Source organism: Synchiropus splendidus, chromosome 9, assembly GCF_027744825.2.
Source record: "Synchiropus splendidus isolate RoL2022-P1 chromosome 9, RoL_Sspl_1.0, whole genome shotgun sequence".
Lineage (NCBI taxonomy): Eukaryota > Metazoa > Chordata > Actinopteri > Syngnathiformes > Callionymidae > Synchiropus > Synchiropus splendidus.
In genome coordinates, this window is record NC_071342.1 from 23,224,988 (window position 1) to 23,244,116 (window position 19,129).

The 19,129-nt window shown below is 50.4% G+C and overlaps 1 protein-coding gene across 2 annotated transcripts; it reads right to left on the minus strand.

Moving 5' to 3' along the window:
• Positions 1 to 257: 257 nt before the first annotated feature.
• Positions 258 to 18,935, minus strand: zswim8 (zinc finger, SWIM-type containing 8). Of its 2 annotated transcripts, none has more exons than XM_053874630.1 (26): positions 17,700 to 18,935; positions 13,106 to 13,259; positions 12,630 to 12,724; positions 11,728 to 11,900; positions 11,546 to 11,653; positions 11,252 to 11,333; positions 10,910 to 11,030; positions 10,505 to 10,706; positions 9,960 to 10,135; positions 8,557 to 9,829; positions 8,240 to 8,371; positions 7,983 to 8,162; positions 6,454 to 6,637; positions 6,275 to 6,373; positions 6,081 to 6,205; positions 5,751 to 6,012; positions 5,513 to 5,665; positions 5,225 to 5,447; positions 4,864 to 5,153; positions 4,577 to 4,800; positions 3,791 to 4,282; positions 2,783 to 2,960; positions 2,562 to 2,726; positions 2,373 to 2,492; positions 2,031 to 2,209; positions 258 to 1,634 (listed from the first exon to the last, which is right to left on the minus strand). In XM_053874630.1, the coding sequence occupies exons 1-26, from the start codon at positions 17,875 to 17,877 to the stop codon at positions 1,431 to 1,433; spliced, it is 5,772 nt and encodes a 1,923-aa protein (XP_053730605.1). In that variant the 5' UTR covers positions 17,878 to 18,935; the 3' UTR covers positions 258 to 1,430. The 2 variants fall into 2 exon arrangements, with proteins under 2 accessions (XP_053730605.1, XP_053730604.1); XM_053874629.1 differs by having other exon boundaries at positions 6,275 to 6,382.
• Positions 18,936 to 19,129: the final 194 nt, after the last annotated feature.

Consider the following 19,129-nt stretch of genomic DNA (forward strand, 5'->3'; position numbering starts at 1 on the left):
GCTGAGGTCTAGAGGGTATGTGAATTTCCTTTCAGAAAACTGTCAGACAAGTCTTCTGAGTGGCTGAGACAGGAGTGAAGTGGTCGTCCACCCCAAGGACGTCCTCTAAATCTGGTCTGCAGTCGTCCCGCTGCAGAATTCATGCATATGACTATAGGGAAAAGAACATGGCTGCTGGTTTTCAGACACTTGTCTGGCACTAGCAATGACTTGGAAACAGTGGAGTCCGAGAGGTCACAGATCGAATGCCACAGCTGGTTAGTTTGTTGTCTTTATTAAGTAAACTCTACACTTCAGTATTGCTTTTATCTTTTGAACCTCTGATAAGAACTTTCAGGACATAAAGAACTTTCAAACGAACTACACTTCTTGAGAATACAAAAATATCACAGTATATTTCTACCAGGTCACTGTCGTCGTCCGGAGGGACTCGGAGCGTGCAGCTGCCAGACAGATGGACTGTCGACGCATCCGAGTCACGGCACTGCGGTCTGAGCCGAGCTTGCCGGGGCAGCGACTGACGCGCATCGCTGCCGAGTTACGTGGTTCATCGTCAACACACGTGTTGGAGGGTGGTAATCGAGCGCGGCAGGCCGGAGTGAAGAGCAGAAGTGCGATTCAGGAGCCAGGACCTGATCTCACCCGTCACAGGTGTGACTTCCTCGTCCTAGACACCTTCTCTAGTTATGAACTCAGAGCTTCCTCCTCATCCGACATCACCCTAGTGTGCTGCTCACACATCGAGGGCTTGAACTGGACAACATCAAACGCTTGCAAAGGTTTGAAACTCCAGGAATCAAAATGTTATGAAACTACAAACAATTTGTTCCACCGTCACGAATAGGAAATATGTCCTCTGTGAGCCAGATTAAAAACATCGTGCAGTACTTCTACCACCACACAGGGTCGTCTGTCTTCACTAAGAAAAGCTACCTGAGGTTAAATTGTTCACACAACTCATGAAGTCCTCTTCGGCTCACACAACTAACATAGTTCTCTCTGCCGCAGCTCGGCTCAGCCTCTGACCCGGCTTACGTCAGTGTTTGGAAATGTAAATATGGACGCCACACAACAACACAAACAGCACCTCTGACCATCGCTAGTTTCCTGCGTTGTTCTGCAAACAAACATTTAATACAAATGTTAAAAAAACGAAACACTGAAAAGCTCAAACTGAGTGTGATTTAGACTCCTGCACTGCCAAGACTGGGCCCATGGTGGAGGTGAGCGGGGCCACCAGCTCCCCGGACAGGAATGTTGCAGTATGAAATCCGTTCAAACAAAAAATGCAGGAGCGAGCGAGGAGGTCACTTCACGTACAAACACATAAACATGACAGGAGGAGGAAGTCTCTGCTGAGAGTGATTGTCCAGCGGTTTGCCGTTCCGTCCGACAGGACGGGAGAGAGGTGAGTCATGGCGCCCTGGTCCTCACGGCGAGAAGGTGGCCATCTCTAAGGAGATGCGCTGCCACAGCTCCTTCGTCTGCTTCCCCCGCTTCAGGCTCTGTAGCACGTCGTTGAATTGCAGAATGCCGACCGGCGTCAGGCAGAAGGCGCTGCGTGCGTTTCGGATGACGTTGACAAAGTCATCATACTCGGCAGGAATCAGGTGGATGAGACGGTAGTGGATGTACTGTGGGGGGAGGACATGACACAGATGACAAACTTGATAAGACGTTCCATGAAATTCCATCATTCATACTCATAAATTAAAGTTATGAGACGGTGGCAGTTCCTATATCAGCGTCATTCCATCAGTTGCCGTAATTGTATTCTGATCTGTCACATACACCTTCTTTCTGGTTGCTACTACACAATATTTTCTGCCCACCCACCCAATACTCAGGTCAAGTGCTAACAAGTGTTTTATTCGACTCAGACATGACATCAAGTCAGAAAGAAATTCGGGCACAGTATCAGGGTCTAGGCTCTGGTATCCACCAGCGCCCTCTGGTAGACATGTGCATGCCATTCTGCTGAACTTCCGACTTATTTATCGAGTGAATCCCACCAGAAAGTGAGGAGGTACCTGAAGGTAGGCCTGTTGGCAGCGCTGCACCAGCTGGTGGAAGGCTGGAGTGCGGAGGTGTCCGTGGATGTGAGTGGGGTTCAGTCGGTGCAGCGCCTCCATGATGATCTCCTGCAGCACGAACGGGCTGAGGACGCCTTTAGCTGCCCCCACACAGTACTGGTACACATAGTTGACCCCTTCAAAGACACCAGAGGAGAGTTTGATGAAGGAAGATAACATTTCAGCTCCCGATGTCCCTCACACAACAGCGTTCAGGGGACGCCACATGACTCAGACCTTTCTCCTCACAGCCGTTCACATGCAGCTGACCCAGAACTCTGGTAAAACCAGACTACGCACCGAGTCTGGCGGCGAGACCCAGCAGCCATTTCACATCCTCCATGTAAGGGGGGCAGCGGGAGAAGTTGTTAGGGTGATCGTTGTGAGCTCTCCTGCCCAGCATTTCCAGAGCCAGCATGCCTGCATGAGTGTACACTTCATTAGACACCGACACGGACCAGCTCTGGACTCCACGCCTCGTGAGCTCACCGACACGGTGTGCAGAGTGCAGGTAGTGAAGACCCTGCTGGCTGATGGGCTGGTTGTGCTGGTCATCCTCTGATGGGAAAGCGGTGCTCACTAGAGAGCCTGGCTGGGAGGAGAGCGTGGCCCCTTGGATAGCCTGGATGGTGGGACCCGTGTGGACACTGCCGACTATAAAACAAGCGCCGGGGTGAGAGATGCTCAGGAGGGTGGTTTCAGGTTCCTACCTGCCACGGTGGTGCTGAGGGGCAGGCCTGTCTCAGTATGGTAGGGGTGGACAGCGATCTGGGTCATGGACGGAACCGGGACACCGGGGAAGGTGACGGCGGTGGCGGCGAGCGGAGGCTGAGAGCCGGTGGCCACTGAGAACGGGTACTGAGCCCCGATGAAGGCCGGTGGCATCCCCTAGTCACACACAGCACATGACACTCAGCTGTCATGGAAATACACTGTTCTGGGATCAGGAACTGGAGGTCACAGACATCACAGCTGACATCCATGTGATCATCTTCTGATCTCGGGGCCCACCTTTACCAAATAGGTCTGGGGCCCGTACAAGGAATAGAACAGATTAATTCCTGTGAGTACTGATTTCAGCATTACTGATTTCACAGTGTTCAATAAACACACATGTAAAACCTAGTAAAATGACCTGAAACCATGTGATCAGTGCAAAGATATTTGTCATAGAAAAGTCCAAACAGCAGCAGAACCAGGTGCAAGTCATGTCAAAAGAAAAAAAAAAAAAACGAACTGTATGTCATGAACATAGATCTAAATAAATATAATAAAATAATGTCTAAATATCATAAAATCTTTTCTTTTTCATAAATTAACACTAAAGGACATAAGTGTAAATGAAAGTATCGCCATAAAACGTTGAATGAATTAATTTTAAAAACTGTTCCAACATGTGATCAGTTTTTACTGTTGGGGGCGCCATCACTTTCTTTATCATTGTTTCTTTTCAAGAACTTCTCCATAGTTGGTCACTATCACAGATCTGCAGCTGTCAAGTCAGTTCAGTGACTCACTACTGCCACCATACATGGCTCATGGATGAAAACTGAGCGTATCAAGGCTCAGAGGTGTGAAACACAACATTTCTAGCGGCCCTCTAGCGGCTGCTCGCGGCCCAATCATGGGCCCCGGCCCTGTAGTTAAAAAAAAGAAATCACTGATCTAAACTAATGTTGCCACATATACTGAACAATCCGCTCACATCAGACACACACCTGTGGGTAGGCAGCACCAGACACTGGGAAGACAGCAGGTCGAGGGACATGCTGCAGAGGGTGTCCTAGGTACTGAGGGGTGCAGACGGTAGGCAGGTGGGGCTGGATGGTGGTGTAGGGATGCAGCCCCTGCGTGTGGGCGATCGCCTGTCCAGGCAGCGGGTGAGACTGGTAGAGGGTGGAGCCCACGGAGATGACCGGGACCACGGCAGCAGCCGTCACAGAGGCCGTGACCGTGGCGACCCCCTGAGACTCCAGGACACCCACGTTGTCCAGGATGCCACAGCTGGACTCAGGGGGCCTCCGGCCTGAGCCCCCGTTCGCCCCGCAGCGGCCTGAGGTTTCCCTCTGCTGATTTGAGCCTCCCCCCACCGACTGCTCGTACAGCCAGTACCACTGGTGGGCCACCTCAAACAGCACTTCGGGGTAGACTCCGCCTCCCTTCGCCGCCTCTTCAACTGCCATGCAGGCCTTCTCCAGCATTGCGTTGTCCTGAAACAGTCAGTTTAACAGCTGCTTAGAAAAGACCGTAGGCGAGTCACAGATCAATCGAGACGCAGCACAGATGACATTCAAGGGCGAGGCTTCTCAACTGCTCACCCATCTAAGAAGTTCATGTTCTCATCAGATTTATAAGTTACTCTCAGTATCAAAGCCTAGTTGTTTCTATAAATGCTGTATTTTAGTTTGACTCTTTCTTTGGACCACAACACGGCCAGTGGACTCACAGGTGGTTGACTAAACTCTTCACAGACGAACTCATACTCAGATCGACAGACAACAGACCTGCTCTTTGCACTGCACCAGTGCTCTCTGGATCTCGTTGGGGTTGAGCGCGTGAGCGTGAGGAAGACAGCTCAGAGCCAACTCGGCCGCAGCACGGACCATGTTGGGGTCGCGTGCCCTTGATGCTCGATCAGCCAGAGAGGCAACCTCTGGAGGGGTGAGGTGACCGTCCCAACACTCCACCAGGATGTTGAGCGCGGCACTCCCAATCTCCATGGCCTGGCCTAAGACAGCAGAGCGGTGGGTGAGCAGGGTTTTCACACTAGGCCTTGGGCACTCAGCCTCACCGGTGATCCAGGACACATGCGAGGAATAGGTCCGGGACAACCAGTTGGGTGAAACGAAGTTGTGGAGGCCAAGCGCGTACAGGCCGATCTCAAAGGCGCAGAGGTGAAGGTTCCTGTGAGGACCCTGGTGGCCCCCGCTGGCCGACTGCTGCGTAAAGATGGAGGTGGACGAGTTCCCGCCTGCTTTTATCAGAACCGTCTTGGCCAGCTCAAAGTAGAAGTGAGCGGCAGCCTCTGACGGCTGGTTGGGCACATGGGGCGCGTGGCACTCTGGGCGACGGCCTTTATACCTGCAGTCAAAACACAGCGAACAGACATCAACCAGGCGTCACACTCCTGGCTGTGACGTGTGGGTGGTTACCTGCTGGTGTCGGTGTTCTTGGCCCTTGCCCCGCCCCCGGCTCGCCGGGAGCCGCTGGAAGACGACGACCCCAGGGAATCTGAGGAAGAGCTGCTGATGCTGTCACTGTCTTGGCCCCTGCCCCAGGAGGCGGCTCCCCACCCGCCCCGGATGGGTCTTCTGCTCAGGGTGGGGGAACTGTCCGAGGTGGTCTCGGGGGCGCTGCTGTCAATACTGGCCATACCTGCGAACAGGCCGCCACAGTGAGGACTCCCATGCTCACACAGCAAGTCACTAGCGAGTGTCTACCTGTGTGCTTCTTCTTCTGACGGACCGGCGACCCCCAGCGCTGGTTGTATCCGCACCGTGCCCCCAGAGCCAGTCGACTGGGCACAGTTGCTTCCAGCTTGAATGGAGCTGACTCACTTTGTTGCTCGTTTGTAGAAGGCGCTGCCTCTGAGCCTGCAGCAGAGAAGCCACACACACTTGTCAAAGCTGAGGAGCAAACGTGCTGTTCCCAACCCTGACAGACGCATGAGGAACTCACCCGCTTCTCTGTTCTCCTGGTTCTGCACTGGCGTCACCTCAGCCTGGGGGGTCACATCATCACTGCTGAGCGCCACAGCTGAGGTGGCCACAGCTGATGTGGAGGAGGGGGGGTGTTTGGAGACACTGCTGCTGCCACCCCCTGCTGCCATGTGCTTGGATGGGCTGCGCTGGCTGCCTGCAGCCGGTTTACTGGAGTAGAAGGAGCTGAGAGTCTGAGGCTTGTGGGTCTGACTCTCCCTGTCCAACAGTTTATCCAGAATCTGAGAGAAAAGCATGAGGTGAAATGCCGTCACGATACTTGACACCTCTACAGAATGGCTCCTGTTACCTTCTTGAGCTTGCTCTGGTCATCTTTGTAGGTGATCATGAGGGCCAGCGCCAGGTCACCCTTCACCCTCCTGGTGCCCTCGCACAGCAGTGGATGCTCAGCCTCACTCACGGTCGTCTTCATGCCTGCACATGCAAACACAGATGATCAGAGAACGGCAGAGACAGCTGCAGCAAGTGTGCATGAAAACACACCGAGTGCGGCAACAGCAGCTTCGAAGCCCAACTCTTCGTCGCCAGGCATCTCGTTGTTGCGGTTGCGGCTCGGTGGGCGGGAGCCTGTGGGCGACACGACTGCACAAACAACATCGACAATGAGGAAGAAATGTTAATTCATTCATCCTGGATCAGGTTAGAGAACACAGAGCATCTACCTGGTGTACACAGCACGTCGAAAATGAAGCTGGCCAGCATGAGTGGCAGCACGGGTCTGTAGTCACAGAAGTTTCCATCCCTGAGCTGCTCGCCGCGCTCTCTGATGGCAGTCATCTCCACCAGACCCAAGGGAATCTTCTTCAGCAGAGACACCACTTCTGACTCCTGATAGGCCAGCTTCACCTGAGACACACACACAGACACCGTCACCACACAGCTGCATGTCTGCTTCAGGGTCTGACCAGCAAAAGGGTGAAAAGATCGAAGAGGACACGCCAGACAGGCTGTGAGTTACACTGGACCATCACTGAAGTGAGCGTCAGTGACAAGCAGCACTTGAATCTGATGATACAGAAAGAAACATGGGGCCCATGCCGCCTTTCCTGTCCTGCTTCACAGAGAGAGGGCAGGAAGAAAGAAAGAAATTTCTTCTTCCCACTGAAACCTCCATGAGTCGGAGTCACAATATGCTCACTCCATACATGCATGCATGGTGGCTCATATTATAACGCCACCTGCCCTCAAGAACTCAGCTGCTCACGTCAATGTTAAAGGGCCCATAGGATGCAAAGTTGTCGTTACAGGTTTACTATTTTGGGTGTTAGAATTTGAAGAGTTGGGCAACAAAACGGAAACGATAGACATGACGTAACTCAAGATTTCTTTGAGAAACAAAGGCACCAGTAGTACCGTTGCTACAGTACATGTTATACACATGGTTATGCTATTCACAGTGCCATCTGAGTAATCTGTGCTTCGTGTTTGATGCAGCAGATTGTAGTAGTATTTACCCTGACACTAGTTAATTAACATTGCTAAAACAGTGATTTTTTTCATCGTGTTCAATATTGATTAATAAGAAAAAATGTTTCTAGGTCACACCCATCTAGCGTTGAGACTCTCTCGTGCCATGCAGTTGAAACCACGTATAACAGCTACGGTCAAAAAGCCAAGATGTCGTCCACCTGAGTCCATCCAGAGAGCAATCAGGCTCACAAGGGTGATGTTACAGAGTGGGAAAGAACGCATTGCATTATGGGCTTAGGGACGAACTGTGATGTGTGTTCAATTTGAGTTTGTCTGCAAACTCCGATCATGGTGCAAAAACGAACGGTGTTATTAACCACCACACTTGTTCCCATGACCACTTGGAAAAAACATTGCTTTGTTCTCATGTCAACGTGGAGGAAGAGCCAAGAACTAAAGGGTCTCGGATGTGTGGGTCTGCCTGGGTTGCTGCCGCGAGACACCCAAACATCACCATCATCGACACGATCACTCAACACATCTTGGTGTGTTTTAGAATGGAGAGTTTGAAGAAACAAGATCAGAATCAAAGCATGTGTCTCGCCGATTCGTAAGTCATGCCACTCACGTTAGCTAAACTAATGGCTACGTAGCTCTACTCCACTCATCAGAGATTGATTAGTGCTCCACTAATTTCTAGAAACTATTTAAAACCCAGTGAGCGGCAGAATACTGGAGCTCTGAACACAGAGAGAACAGACGATGTTGGTGTGCGACTGACCTCCAGGGCTTTGGTGGAGGCAGGTGGTCTCTGCAGCTCCAGTGAGAACATGCCGGTGCTGAAGGCCAAATTGTGCAGCTCCAGTCTCTCTGTGAGGACAGTGAGGAGGAAGGCAGCTTTGGACAGCGTGTTGGTGGCCACCTGTGTCTGACGGCTGGTGGACACTTTGCTCTTCTTTCCCTTAGAAGTCAGAAATGACAGTGAGGTGACTGCATGGCAGGTTGTCATGTAGATTTAGAGCAAGTCAGGCGGGGAACCTTGGTCTGAGGCTGCTCCACTTTGAGGTCCGGAGGGTTGGCCAGAAGGTCCTGGGCCAACTCCACAGCCAGCCGACACGCTTCGTTACTGTAGCCGTGAGCGTGAAGGGCCTCGGCACATGCAAACAGCACCTGGACAGCAGCAGCGTAGATATTAGACAACTACATGCTTCATTTCAAACATCCGCCCGCCCACATGCACACATGTTGAAACTGGTTTGTTTAGAAAAGAGTGAGACAGGAACCTTGACACACGCAATCCTGAGTAACACTATCTGAAGTCATCAATTGAGTGACTGAATGAAACACTTCCTCACCTCCATGCGTCCCTCCTGCTCCAAAGGTTTGATTCCTGCAAAGATGTCAGGCTCCTCCTCCTGGTGGTTGTCCAGCACCTGACGGTCGGCTCCCTCCTCTGAAGCAGCACCCAAGTAGTAGGCCTGATAGTCGTCCTCGCCTGCTGCTGCAAAATCAGGGCCTGCCGCCACTTGTGCACCAGCTCCTGGTGCTGCTGCTGATGGTCCTGCCACTGCTGCTGCACCTGCTGCCTCCCGGCGACCACGTGCCGTCTTGTTCAAGGTCTGATTCCCAGACCTTGACGGCACAGTGGAGGCAGATGGCTGCGTACTACCGACTGAGTCCACGTCGTCATCTCTGCTTGGCTCCGCCTCCCCCTCCTGACCGCTCTCCTTCTCTGAGTTGCTGGTCCCTTCCATCACCACCACCACTGTCTCTTTAGGAGGAGGGCAGGCGGGAGCAGGGTCTGTGGCTGGATGTGGGGCTGCAACGTGGCCGACACGCTTCATGTCGAAGGCTTTGCTACCGCTGGCATACTTGCGCGAGTCTCTGAGGAGTGGGCTTGGAGCAGGCAGTAGCTCCGGAGGTGGTGGAAAGTCAAAGGTGTTGCTGGCCTCAGCCCCCAGAGCCAAACTGCACCCATCATCCAGGCTGAGCTCAGCCATGTCCGGCTCCAAAGAGCTGTCCTCGCTGCTAGTTCTGCGTTTAGCACTGGCATGTTTACTACCACTGAGCCCCCCTCCTCCAGACGCCCCCTTCCCACCTCCCTGAGTCAGTTTTAGTTTGCCTCCAGAGGAGGAACCAGGTCCCTTGTACATGCACTTGCCTCCTCCATCTTCTAGAGCGAGAGAAACACTTCCTCCCAGGCGCACCAGCATACCACCTCCCCCACTCACAGACAATCCTTTCCTCTTGGTCAGTACGGTCTCTTTAGGCCTCACCGCCACCTCCTGCAGTGGTGAGTGGCCGCACACTCTCCCTTTATAATCGGCAGCACCTTCGACTCGGCCCACTCCTCCAGACTCAAGACCTTCCGCTGCTCCAGCTGCCACCTTCATTCCTCTCTGGTGCAGCACTGCCCTGGACCAGCAAAAGGTGGCGCTCTTCCGATCAGCACTGCAGTAGGTAATTCCCTCCAGGGGGTAGGCCACCTCCCAATTAAAGTAGCAGGACTCCACAGCAGGTTTGAAACCCTGGAACAGTTTATCCAGCGACTTGCGGTGCTGCCCGCGCTTCACGATCTCGATGACTTTCAGGTGCCACTGCTTCAGCAGTGCCGCCAGCTCCAGACGCCTGTGGAGCAGAAGCAGGTCAGAATCCAATGTACTGTGTGAGGAGACTCGTGAGCAGGGACTGTGCATGTGAGGGCAGGAGTTGTGCGTAAATGAGTGTGTTTGTGAGGTTAAATGGTCAGAGTCCTGACCTGCCAGGACTCATGGTGGGGTCCAGCACCGCCAGCCTCCAGAGCACCACCATCTCGTCACACATGCTGGCGCACGCGTGAGCTGCCACCTCAGACTGTCCATTGCTGCGGCCAGTGTGACCGCTGGCGCTGCTGTGGGAGGCAGATGTCCTCACGCTGTACCACCAACTGATGATCTGAGAACCCAGAGGAAACAAAGTGAACACAAACTTAAAGAAATGCAGACCTCAGCAGCAGGGAGCAGGTGCGGTCATGTGGTCAGCAGCAGACTCAGGTGTGTCTAGCAGAGTTCACTGATGAAGTGGACAAATCCTGAGGCTTGAGCCAGGCACCTCTCTTGTTTTCTACATGGCTGCACATGATGCAGCTCCTTGGTTTCATTTAAAGGTGCAGTTTAGCAACAAACCTCAGCAGCTGAAACGTCTCTCTCATCAGTGAAGGCAGCAAGAAGCTGGTTTGACAGAGTCGAGATTAAAGTCTGAGCTGTCATCTCTGCCTCGAGCAACTGCTGACTAAGTTCACCTCCTCTGTCAATCAAACAGCACCTGTTCATAGGTGAGACACTGCGCAGTGAGGATCTCCAGCAGGGGAGCAGCGTTGCTGTCTCTTCTCTTAAACATCTCTCTGACAATGGACAGAAGGTTCCAGATCCCTTCTGGTTCTCGCCCCCGCAGAGGTCTCAGCAGACATGCCCACTCAGCAGCGGCCGGCGGCTCAGTAGATGACAGGTACATGGAGTTCACATCGCTGTGAGGAGAGCAGACAAGACACACATCAGCATATCGCTTCCCAAACTTCAAGATGTGAAGATGTCATGACTCACAACACACACGACTCAACAAAGACGACAACTCAAAACAGAAAGAATTTTTGTTCACATCCAACGCACGCTAAAAGGACATCTGCGTTTGCTGACTGTGCTGACTTCCTGCGTGATCAGAAGAGCTCACCTGAACACTACAGGTGAGGGTCCACAGAACTTGTGCAGAGTCTTTTTGATGTTGTCGCTCAGGGTGGACTCATCCAAGTACCAGGTGCTCTGGTCAGAGGCTGAAGGACCTGCAGTGGGGTCTACACACACACACACACACACACACACACACACACACACACACACACACACACACACACACACACACACACACACACACACACACACACACACACACACACACACACACACACACACACACACACACACACACACACACACACACACACACACACACACACACACACGTCAGACCGCTGTCTGCAGTCCTAAGTTCTATGTAGCTGACATTGTTCAGTACCTGGAGCTCCACACACAGTGTTAATGGCGGTGGACTGAGACGACAGCAGTTCGTCCAAGAGTCGCTGGGCCGTGGGCAGAATCTAGAAACACAGCCGTGTAATGAACAAAGACACACTTCACTGTTTGGTGATCCACACGTGTAAATCATGTCTGTGCATGTGCTTTAACAGCAAAGCATCAAACAACTACGTTTAAACTCATCTCGAGCTTCCAGGACTTCAGTTAAGACATGTTTGTAGTCAGAGAGAGCAGCAAACGCCTGCAGCCATGAGAGCTTCCATGACAGTGTTACCTGCTGGGGCAGCTCACTGATGAGGTACTGGGCGAACTTTTGGAGCTGGTCCCTCTGCAGCCGCGACAGAGATTCAGACACTGGAGCTCGGAGACAAACTGCCGAGGCCTGCAAACAACAACCGCAGGATGTCAGCTTGTCTCCGGACCATATCACATTGGATCAGACCTCCTGACACTCACGTTGTGGATCCTGAAGAGACAGAGCGCAACCACGTGGGCACACCACTTGGCCCCGGCTCCACATGTGCAGCTGCAGGAAGTGATGCGACAGCGATCAAACATCACCGCCACGTTATAGGCGCCTTTGTTCTGACCAGACTGGCTGGACACCACGGTGGCGCTCAGATGGAAGCCTGAGGAGAGACGAAGCATGATGATCATCGGAAGGCTGGAGCGGAAACGAGAGCAACTGTCAACATTATTTTGAGACAAAAGCTTTGCCGAAATTGCAAAAAATCCCTTCCAATATGTGAAATATTGTGGCTACTGACACTTGGCTACGTTGGTATGTTATTTGCAGACAATTAAAACTCCATATATGGGTGGTCGATATGACAAAAAGATATGACATCATGTTTCCTAACAGTGCAACCATTTCTGTGTGTAAAACATTCCTAAAAGAAAAAAATTCAGACCAAAGAAAGGATTTTTGCCATTGTATGCAAAGACCACATACCAAAAGGTGGAGAACTTCAACAGTCTGAAGAGCACTCTTGCAAAATAAAAGCTTGCTTTCAATAGACATGGAACTTGGTAAATGATCATTCAAGACATGACAGTTTGCTTTCTTCAACAGTCATTTACACAGGATTACAACTACGGTGGACGGCTACGGCAAAAATTACACAATTATTTTGATTTATATCCTAATGCTGAATATTCAAACTATAATTCAAGATTTTTGCTGTTATTGCATTGAACACAGATAAACTTGATTGAACACTAAACAAGAATAAAATAATCCAAATAATGTGTAACATATACATAATAGAGTAGCAGTTGCATTAAACCCCCATCATGCAACAATAACAGACTTGGATTAACATAAGTAACATGGAGGGGGAGTGTGAATTTCATCTTACCTATCTGCAGAGGATCCTTGACTGCCCTGATCCGGTACAACTGCTCACCACGTTGGAACTCATCCGGACTCCCATTGGCAAGGCAGGAATACAACCTGAACACAAGAACAAGTCAGTCAGTCCACCTGTCTTCAGTTTCAACCTCCATCCTTACAACACAAGACCACTATTGTCAGGGACCTATACGAGTGCCAACCAGGGTTTTCCTGACGCAAAACTCTACAGAATCAATTATAAAAGAAAGGCTGTTTAAAAGAGTTGACTAAATCAAATGTCATAACAGAAAGCAGACAGGATGACAGACATTTGGACTGACAACGTTAGTCACAGTTTCATATAAAATTTTTTTACCAAAACCCTAATAAATGAAAAATATCCCTTAGTATCACGGGTGGCGTATCAACTCTCTGTCTCACTTGTCCAGTGGAGACAACTCACCTCATCTGAAACAGAAGTGATGGAGTGAACCTACTCACCTGATGTCTTCCTCATTTTCAGGGAAGCTCCAGTATGCGATGCGCAGTTGCAGCTGCTCTGGAACTGGAGGGTAGACCTTCTCCACCACCTCGAAGGGAATGTGGAACGCCACTTGCTTAGCCGACAGCTCCACCAGAGGAATGACCAGGCCGTCTGTAAGATGAAGACATGACTGAACTGTGTGGAGTCATCATTTCCTGCTACTGGGTTTCAGAATTGAAGGGTGGGTTTGAGCACCTTCAGAGGTTTTGTAAGGAGACTATTAGTGTGAGGCATTAGTCTCTCTGTATGGAGGAAGTTGAACCAGGACAACAGTTTCATGGAACCATAAACGTATGTGATGTAGTGCTACATGAGGTCCAAATGGAACAGAAGAATCACAACGTTCACGGTTTTTCGCAGCATGTCATTTCTTTCACCCATAGATTTGCTGAAGGTGAATCATTCTTTTCCAGAATCAACCTCCTACCCTGTAGGAGTCCAAAGTCTATTAACCTCCATCTACTTGGGCATAACAACTGCAGGATCTGTCCCACCTCTCGCCATTATCAAATATAACTGAAGAAGCTGACTTGTGGCTGTGATCGGTTGACTGGTATATAAAACCAGGGCGGTCCAGGTGAGATCATCAGTGTTAATGCTTCCTGCACACATATTTTTCTTAGCCAAAAGAAATGAAGCAGAACTGTGAGGCATCACTGGGGGGGCCTGTATATGACAGGACAGATGGGATGAGTGGAGGAATAGGTCAGGATCTGAGAGGTCTGGGGGTGATCCCCCTGGTTACACAACAACACATATGAATCAAAGACCCAACCGTTGTCTACATTTTATGTGGTTTAGATAATGAAATATCACACGATCTCATAGGTCTCACAGAGGTGCAAATCACATGACCTGAGTTGACCTCCTGTTCTTGATGCTTGAGAATGGTGAGCACTGTCATCACTGTTGCAATGATGTGGGAAGAGTGCAGTGGAATCTAGAGAGTGTTGCTGCAGACACACATCAATTTGCTTCACTTTGACTGAGTCTCCTAAAGCAGCTTTACGCTCATACTTAGCAACATTAGCCGGTTTAAAGCCTTTTAAACATCTATTCATTCAAACTGCACTTGAAACCCACGGGAGCCTGTGAGGAGGCAACATCAGCTGCGGCTAGAACGAGAGATTAGGAATGATGTGTGTGTTGGAGAACACAGAGCATAAACTGAGCAGGCTAATGGATCTCAGATTACAGACCACTTCATGTGCTGCTGTTGACCATATATGGAGGAAAGCTCTCCGTTCTTCTAATGCCATCCTCGTTGAAGAGCATGGAGCTTACTGCCACAGACCACAGGCAAGATGTTTGTATGGGAACTGATGTGAGCGAGACAAAGGCTTCACTCCAGGTGCTCTCTAGCCGAGACAAAAGTGTGGCCCCTCATTCAGCAACTTCACTTCATCATGGACTGGATGGCAAAAAAACAAGGGCGCGGAGTCTCCCCCTGAACACACGTGCGCACAAACGTGCTCAACATCGACCCAAGCGTTTGTTTTGTGGTTGAGAGCTGGAGCTCCGTACAAGACTGGCAGGGAGTATTTACTGTCAAGTCCAAATCGGGAGCACCCCAGACTGTACATCCTTAAAGGTCTACCTTAAAAGGCGGAGGCCCCTTCTTTTGACTGACAGGTGAGGGAGCGCTGACATATGAGTAACGCTTCACTACAAAACAGCTGAAGGCCCCCCGTGTAAAAGGTCAAAATCACAGCGCAGGGGCCTCAAGGCTGCTAAAGAGATTGCAGCCATAACAAATAAAAATATATAACTATAAGCGCCAAGTCCGCCATCAACAGACCATTGACAAAACATGTAGCGACCATCCTGCACCAACCTGGCGCTTCAACTTCCTTTTGTGTTTTTGGCTGTTCTGTTGACATTATTGTTGTTTTGTGGTTAGTAGGCCACAGTGCATTCACAATGTCTTGCTAGATCCATCCATTATCTGCCAGGACTCCTCTTCACTTTTTCCCGACAAGATTAATCTGAAGCTGCTGAGGGGCCTGGTTTGGGCCACATAACCCGGGACGACACTGTGATCCAGATGCACAGGCTCAGGTGTGTTTGTATTGTTCGTGTCATTGCCGTTAGGATGAATTAGGGTTATGGATGCAAATCAGGACGAACGGCAGCATGTGCGATGTCAAGTGCCAGCAGGAAAAGTACCAACTCTTTTTCAGAACTTGATGGAACTGCACGTAGACAAAGCCAGTGCTGACAGTGACTGAAAATGTGGTACTCGAGTTTCCCATCCTTAACTATGCCTCAACCCAGAACCCTCAAGACACTACACTACAGACACTGAAGACAGGGTCATCTTGTTAAGTTTGTCATAACTGACCCCGCAGTTTCAAACTCATCACATTTTTTTAGAATACATTTGTGTCTGAACCAGTACAAGTGAGCCATAAGTGGCTTCATTCAGATGACCAAGTCTCTGTGGAGGACCAGGAGTGGGAGTTACACTGACTCCGGTTTCACACAGTGATTGTGACGAATAAACATTATTACTTGAACTTCACACCAAAGAAAAAGAGTACTCTCAGTTGTCACTGCACACTAACATAAAGATACTTCTGCAGGACATTAAACTGGATCTTCTCCATCATGAATGCTTCAGAAGAACTGTGGTGGTAGAAGCAGCATGAAAGTGGGACAGCAGCAAAGCACGAGAGACAAGAGGAGCTGGGTAGTAACAGCTAATATTTCTGCTGTCTCATTGGCTGTCGCAGGAGAATGACAGACACGGCCATCCAATCAGCTTGCCGCACAGAGCCAGTCCTCGACAGTTGCTGCTTCTTCTCATATCTGGCCAGTGGAGGGAGAACCACACACTCTTCTCCAGCCAACTAATATCTATGTGAGAACGGCCTGAACTTCTGCCAGAAACACAAGATGAGCAGCTCTGATAGACCAACAACACCTCCCCCTCTCTCACACACAAACAGCGGGGGTTGATGCGCCCAGATGAAATATGGGGATGTTGGCAGTCGTGACATCAATTACATTGTTTCTAAACGTGTGATAAATCTGTCACAGTTGGGGTGCCTCGATACAGCTCGGTCACATGGGCACTCGACCAGAGATGAAAGGTGCACCTTCCCTATCTTACACCACCGGACCTGGGACCACACAGCATCAGGCGCCAGTGGTTTCTTTGCAGTGCTGGAATTGTAACTCTTGAGTACCAGCCGTACAGCTGACCAACCTCTAAACATTGAAGACCATGAGCAGATGAAGTCTATTACACACAAACCCACATCAGCTCTGTCTACTCAAATGACTTAACACAACCTGATGGCCACTGGCGTTCACACACAGTGTGTCTGCAACAACACCACTGAGCAAACGTATTCTAAACACAGTGCCAAAGCAGTCCCCGAATTATTCTCCAGTCTCTGCTTTTTCAGGCTTGTAAAGGATCTGTCCACAGGAAGCACCTCAGATCACATGTCCCCCCAATCTGTCAGTTCTGGAGCTGCTGCTAGAGACGATAAATAAACCTGGCAGACACTATCTGAGCCTCGAGACAACCGTTACAGACAAGGTCCTCACATATCTGCAGTGAGGCTTCATCACCAGCTGTTCTAAGGCCACCAATAATTGTAGACCCACGGTAAGTTTTATATCTACAAACTCCATCATTAAAGCATCATTAACAGGGGACTGACATGGGACTCAACAGAAAGAGCGGTGATCCGTGTCACCAGTGAGTTGGATGACGCCACTTGAATGCTGTAGAAGACAGTATTGTGTGCAGATAAAAGCATGTGAGCTCACTCACAAAAACTCAACTCACGTTTTGGTGAAGCAAAAAAAAGGATACCAGATATGAGAGGATTTGAGTATTTCTCAAGCGATGTAAGCACACTTAACTACAATAGCCTTTTGTAACTGAGACTGCTATTTGTTTGAACTGACCTGTGGATGGCAATGACATGAGGGGAGCATGCTCTTCTGTGCAGCGGTGTGAGGAACTTCTTCCAATACTAACAACACTTTTTCTCTATGAAATGCTACAGTTCCTTAGTTGTTCTAAACTGAGACTGTTACTTCTAAAGTGGAACTCTGATGTTCAGTCACGCTACATACACCCCATGGTTTCCTCTACATCAGGGGTGGAAAAGTGTTGCACGAAACAGCAGCTTTGTGTTCCGACCAATTGATGGCACATGGTTTCACCCATCAGCTCTATGCAGACTGGGACCCACACAGACAATTTTGTGGAGAAGTTTACCAAACCTGCTCAACATCAACAGTCATGGGGCGACAACCAACAAGAGTTCCCAACAAAGTGATTGGTTTCAACAACTGTAATAAGTCCTCAAACACTGCGGTATATCGATCAAGAGAAGGAAAAAAAAACTTGAACATCATGAAGGAAAAAAAGTTTTGACCAAAGAAACCTGTCAACACCTGATCTGTAAAGCTACAGTATGTGCTGCACTGGGCAGGACCTGACCCCGCCACGGCACCGTCGACACAGTGCCCGTTGCTTCGTTGCATTTAAGGAATACACAAACATAACGAACCGTTTTGTTGTGCTCCTACCTTTGATCTTGGCAGTCGGGGAGTTGGGTCCAGCGGACTGCTTCCTCCATCCTCTCCAGTTCTGGCACAGACTCTCGGCCTCGGAGATGAAGGAGCACAGAGAGTCTTCCTCGAACCGGTCCGAGTCTTCGAAAGAGAATCGCTCCCCGTCCTCCCACTCGGCGAACATCAGTTCCATGACATCCACGTCAAGAGTACGAGTGTCCCGGCTTCCGTTCGGTGTGCAAATGCCGAGTTCCGAACTCGGCGGAGAGTAAGACTGGGGGAGGGGAGAAGACTCAACCCAAACACAGCTGGGACTGGCTGGGCCTCAACGCTGCTACATAACACTCCCGACACTCGTGAAAGCCGCTTTATGTCCGAATGTATCCAACTTGTGCTCCCAGACAGCGCTACTCCATGTCTCTCCACCGGTGCTCCAGCGAACCCTTCCACCACTGCGCTTCAGAAAGATGAGTTAGATTTCAGCAGGAGCTTCCGTTTGTCAAGCCTCCACTCGCTCGCCTAACGCAAGTCTTATCGCTCGGGCGATGACACCGAACAAAAACAGAGTGGCTCGTGCCTTACTGGACTCTCATTCGTTAACATATGCAGCTAGCAGCTAGCTGCGTTAGCTGGACGGCTAATTATGGTAATTGGACAGACACCTGGCTGTCAGTCCGTTCAGACCTTCACACCTAAAAGGTCGGACTGTTTTGGGGAACAACAAAGCACCTCGTCTTACCAAACTGACAGCAGACTTTTGTAGACGTCTCCGACCTAATGTCATCTATGTGACATAGCAACGGAGCTAACGAGCCGTCGGCTAAGCTCAGCTAGCGTCAGTGTTTGTTTACATGAAGAAGCTCGACGCGATCCGCTCGGCAAATGTCTTCATGGCAGAAATCCGAACCAACCAGGGCCTTGTCTAATAATCCACAGTATGCCAGTAATCCCGCTGTCCGGCTCAGTGAATTCCGTTCTTTGTATCAGTCCCTTGACCGACGATCCCCGACGGCAGCCCCCGGGAGGTGAACAGTCCCCGAACCACGAACCGGCCTGCCTGACACCGGCTGTCCTCGCGTCCAGGAACCGTCTCCGCCTCCAGATGACACCGAACGCCAGGTGATTCCCCTACGTCCCAGTCTTCCACGCTCCAGCAGATTGTCAGAGTGAGAGAGAGCCGGGGCCGGGGAAGATGGCTCAGCTCTCGCGCTGCTCCTCCTCCATCAGCTGATCACAGCTTCCGGCTGCGGCTTGAACGGACGAATGCGTGTCTCACCGACAATTATCATGTTATTACCGCCGGACTATGATGACAATTTAAGAATGAAGCTTCCATGCATTGCTCTTAGCATTTTATCTATGCATCCATCTCACCGCAATGTCTGTCTGCGAGGCCCCAAATGGTTATGACGAGAGAAAAGCTCTTGTTTTTCCAACTAATTTGA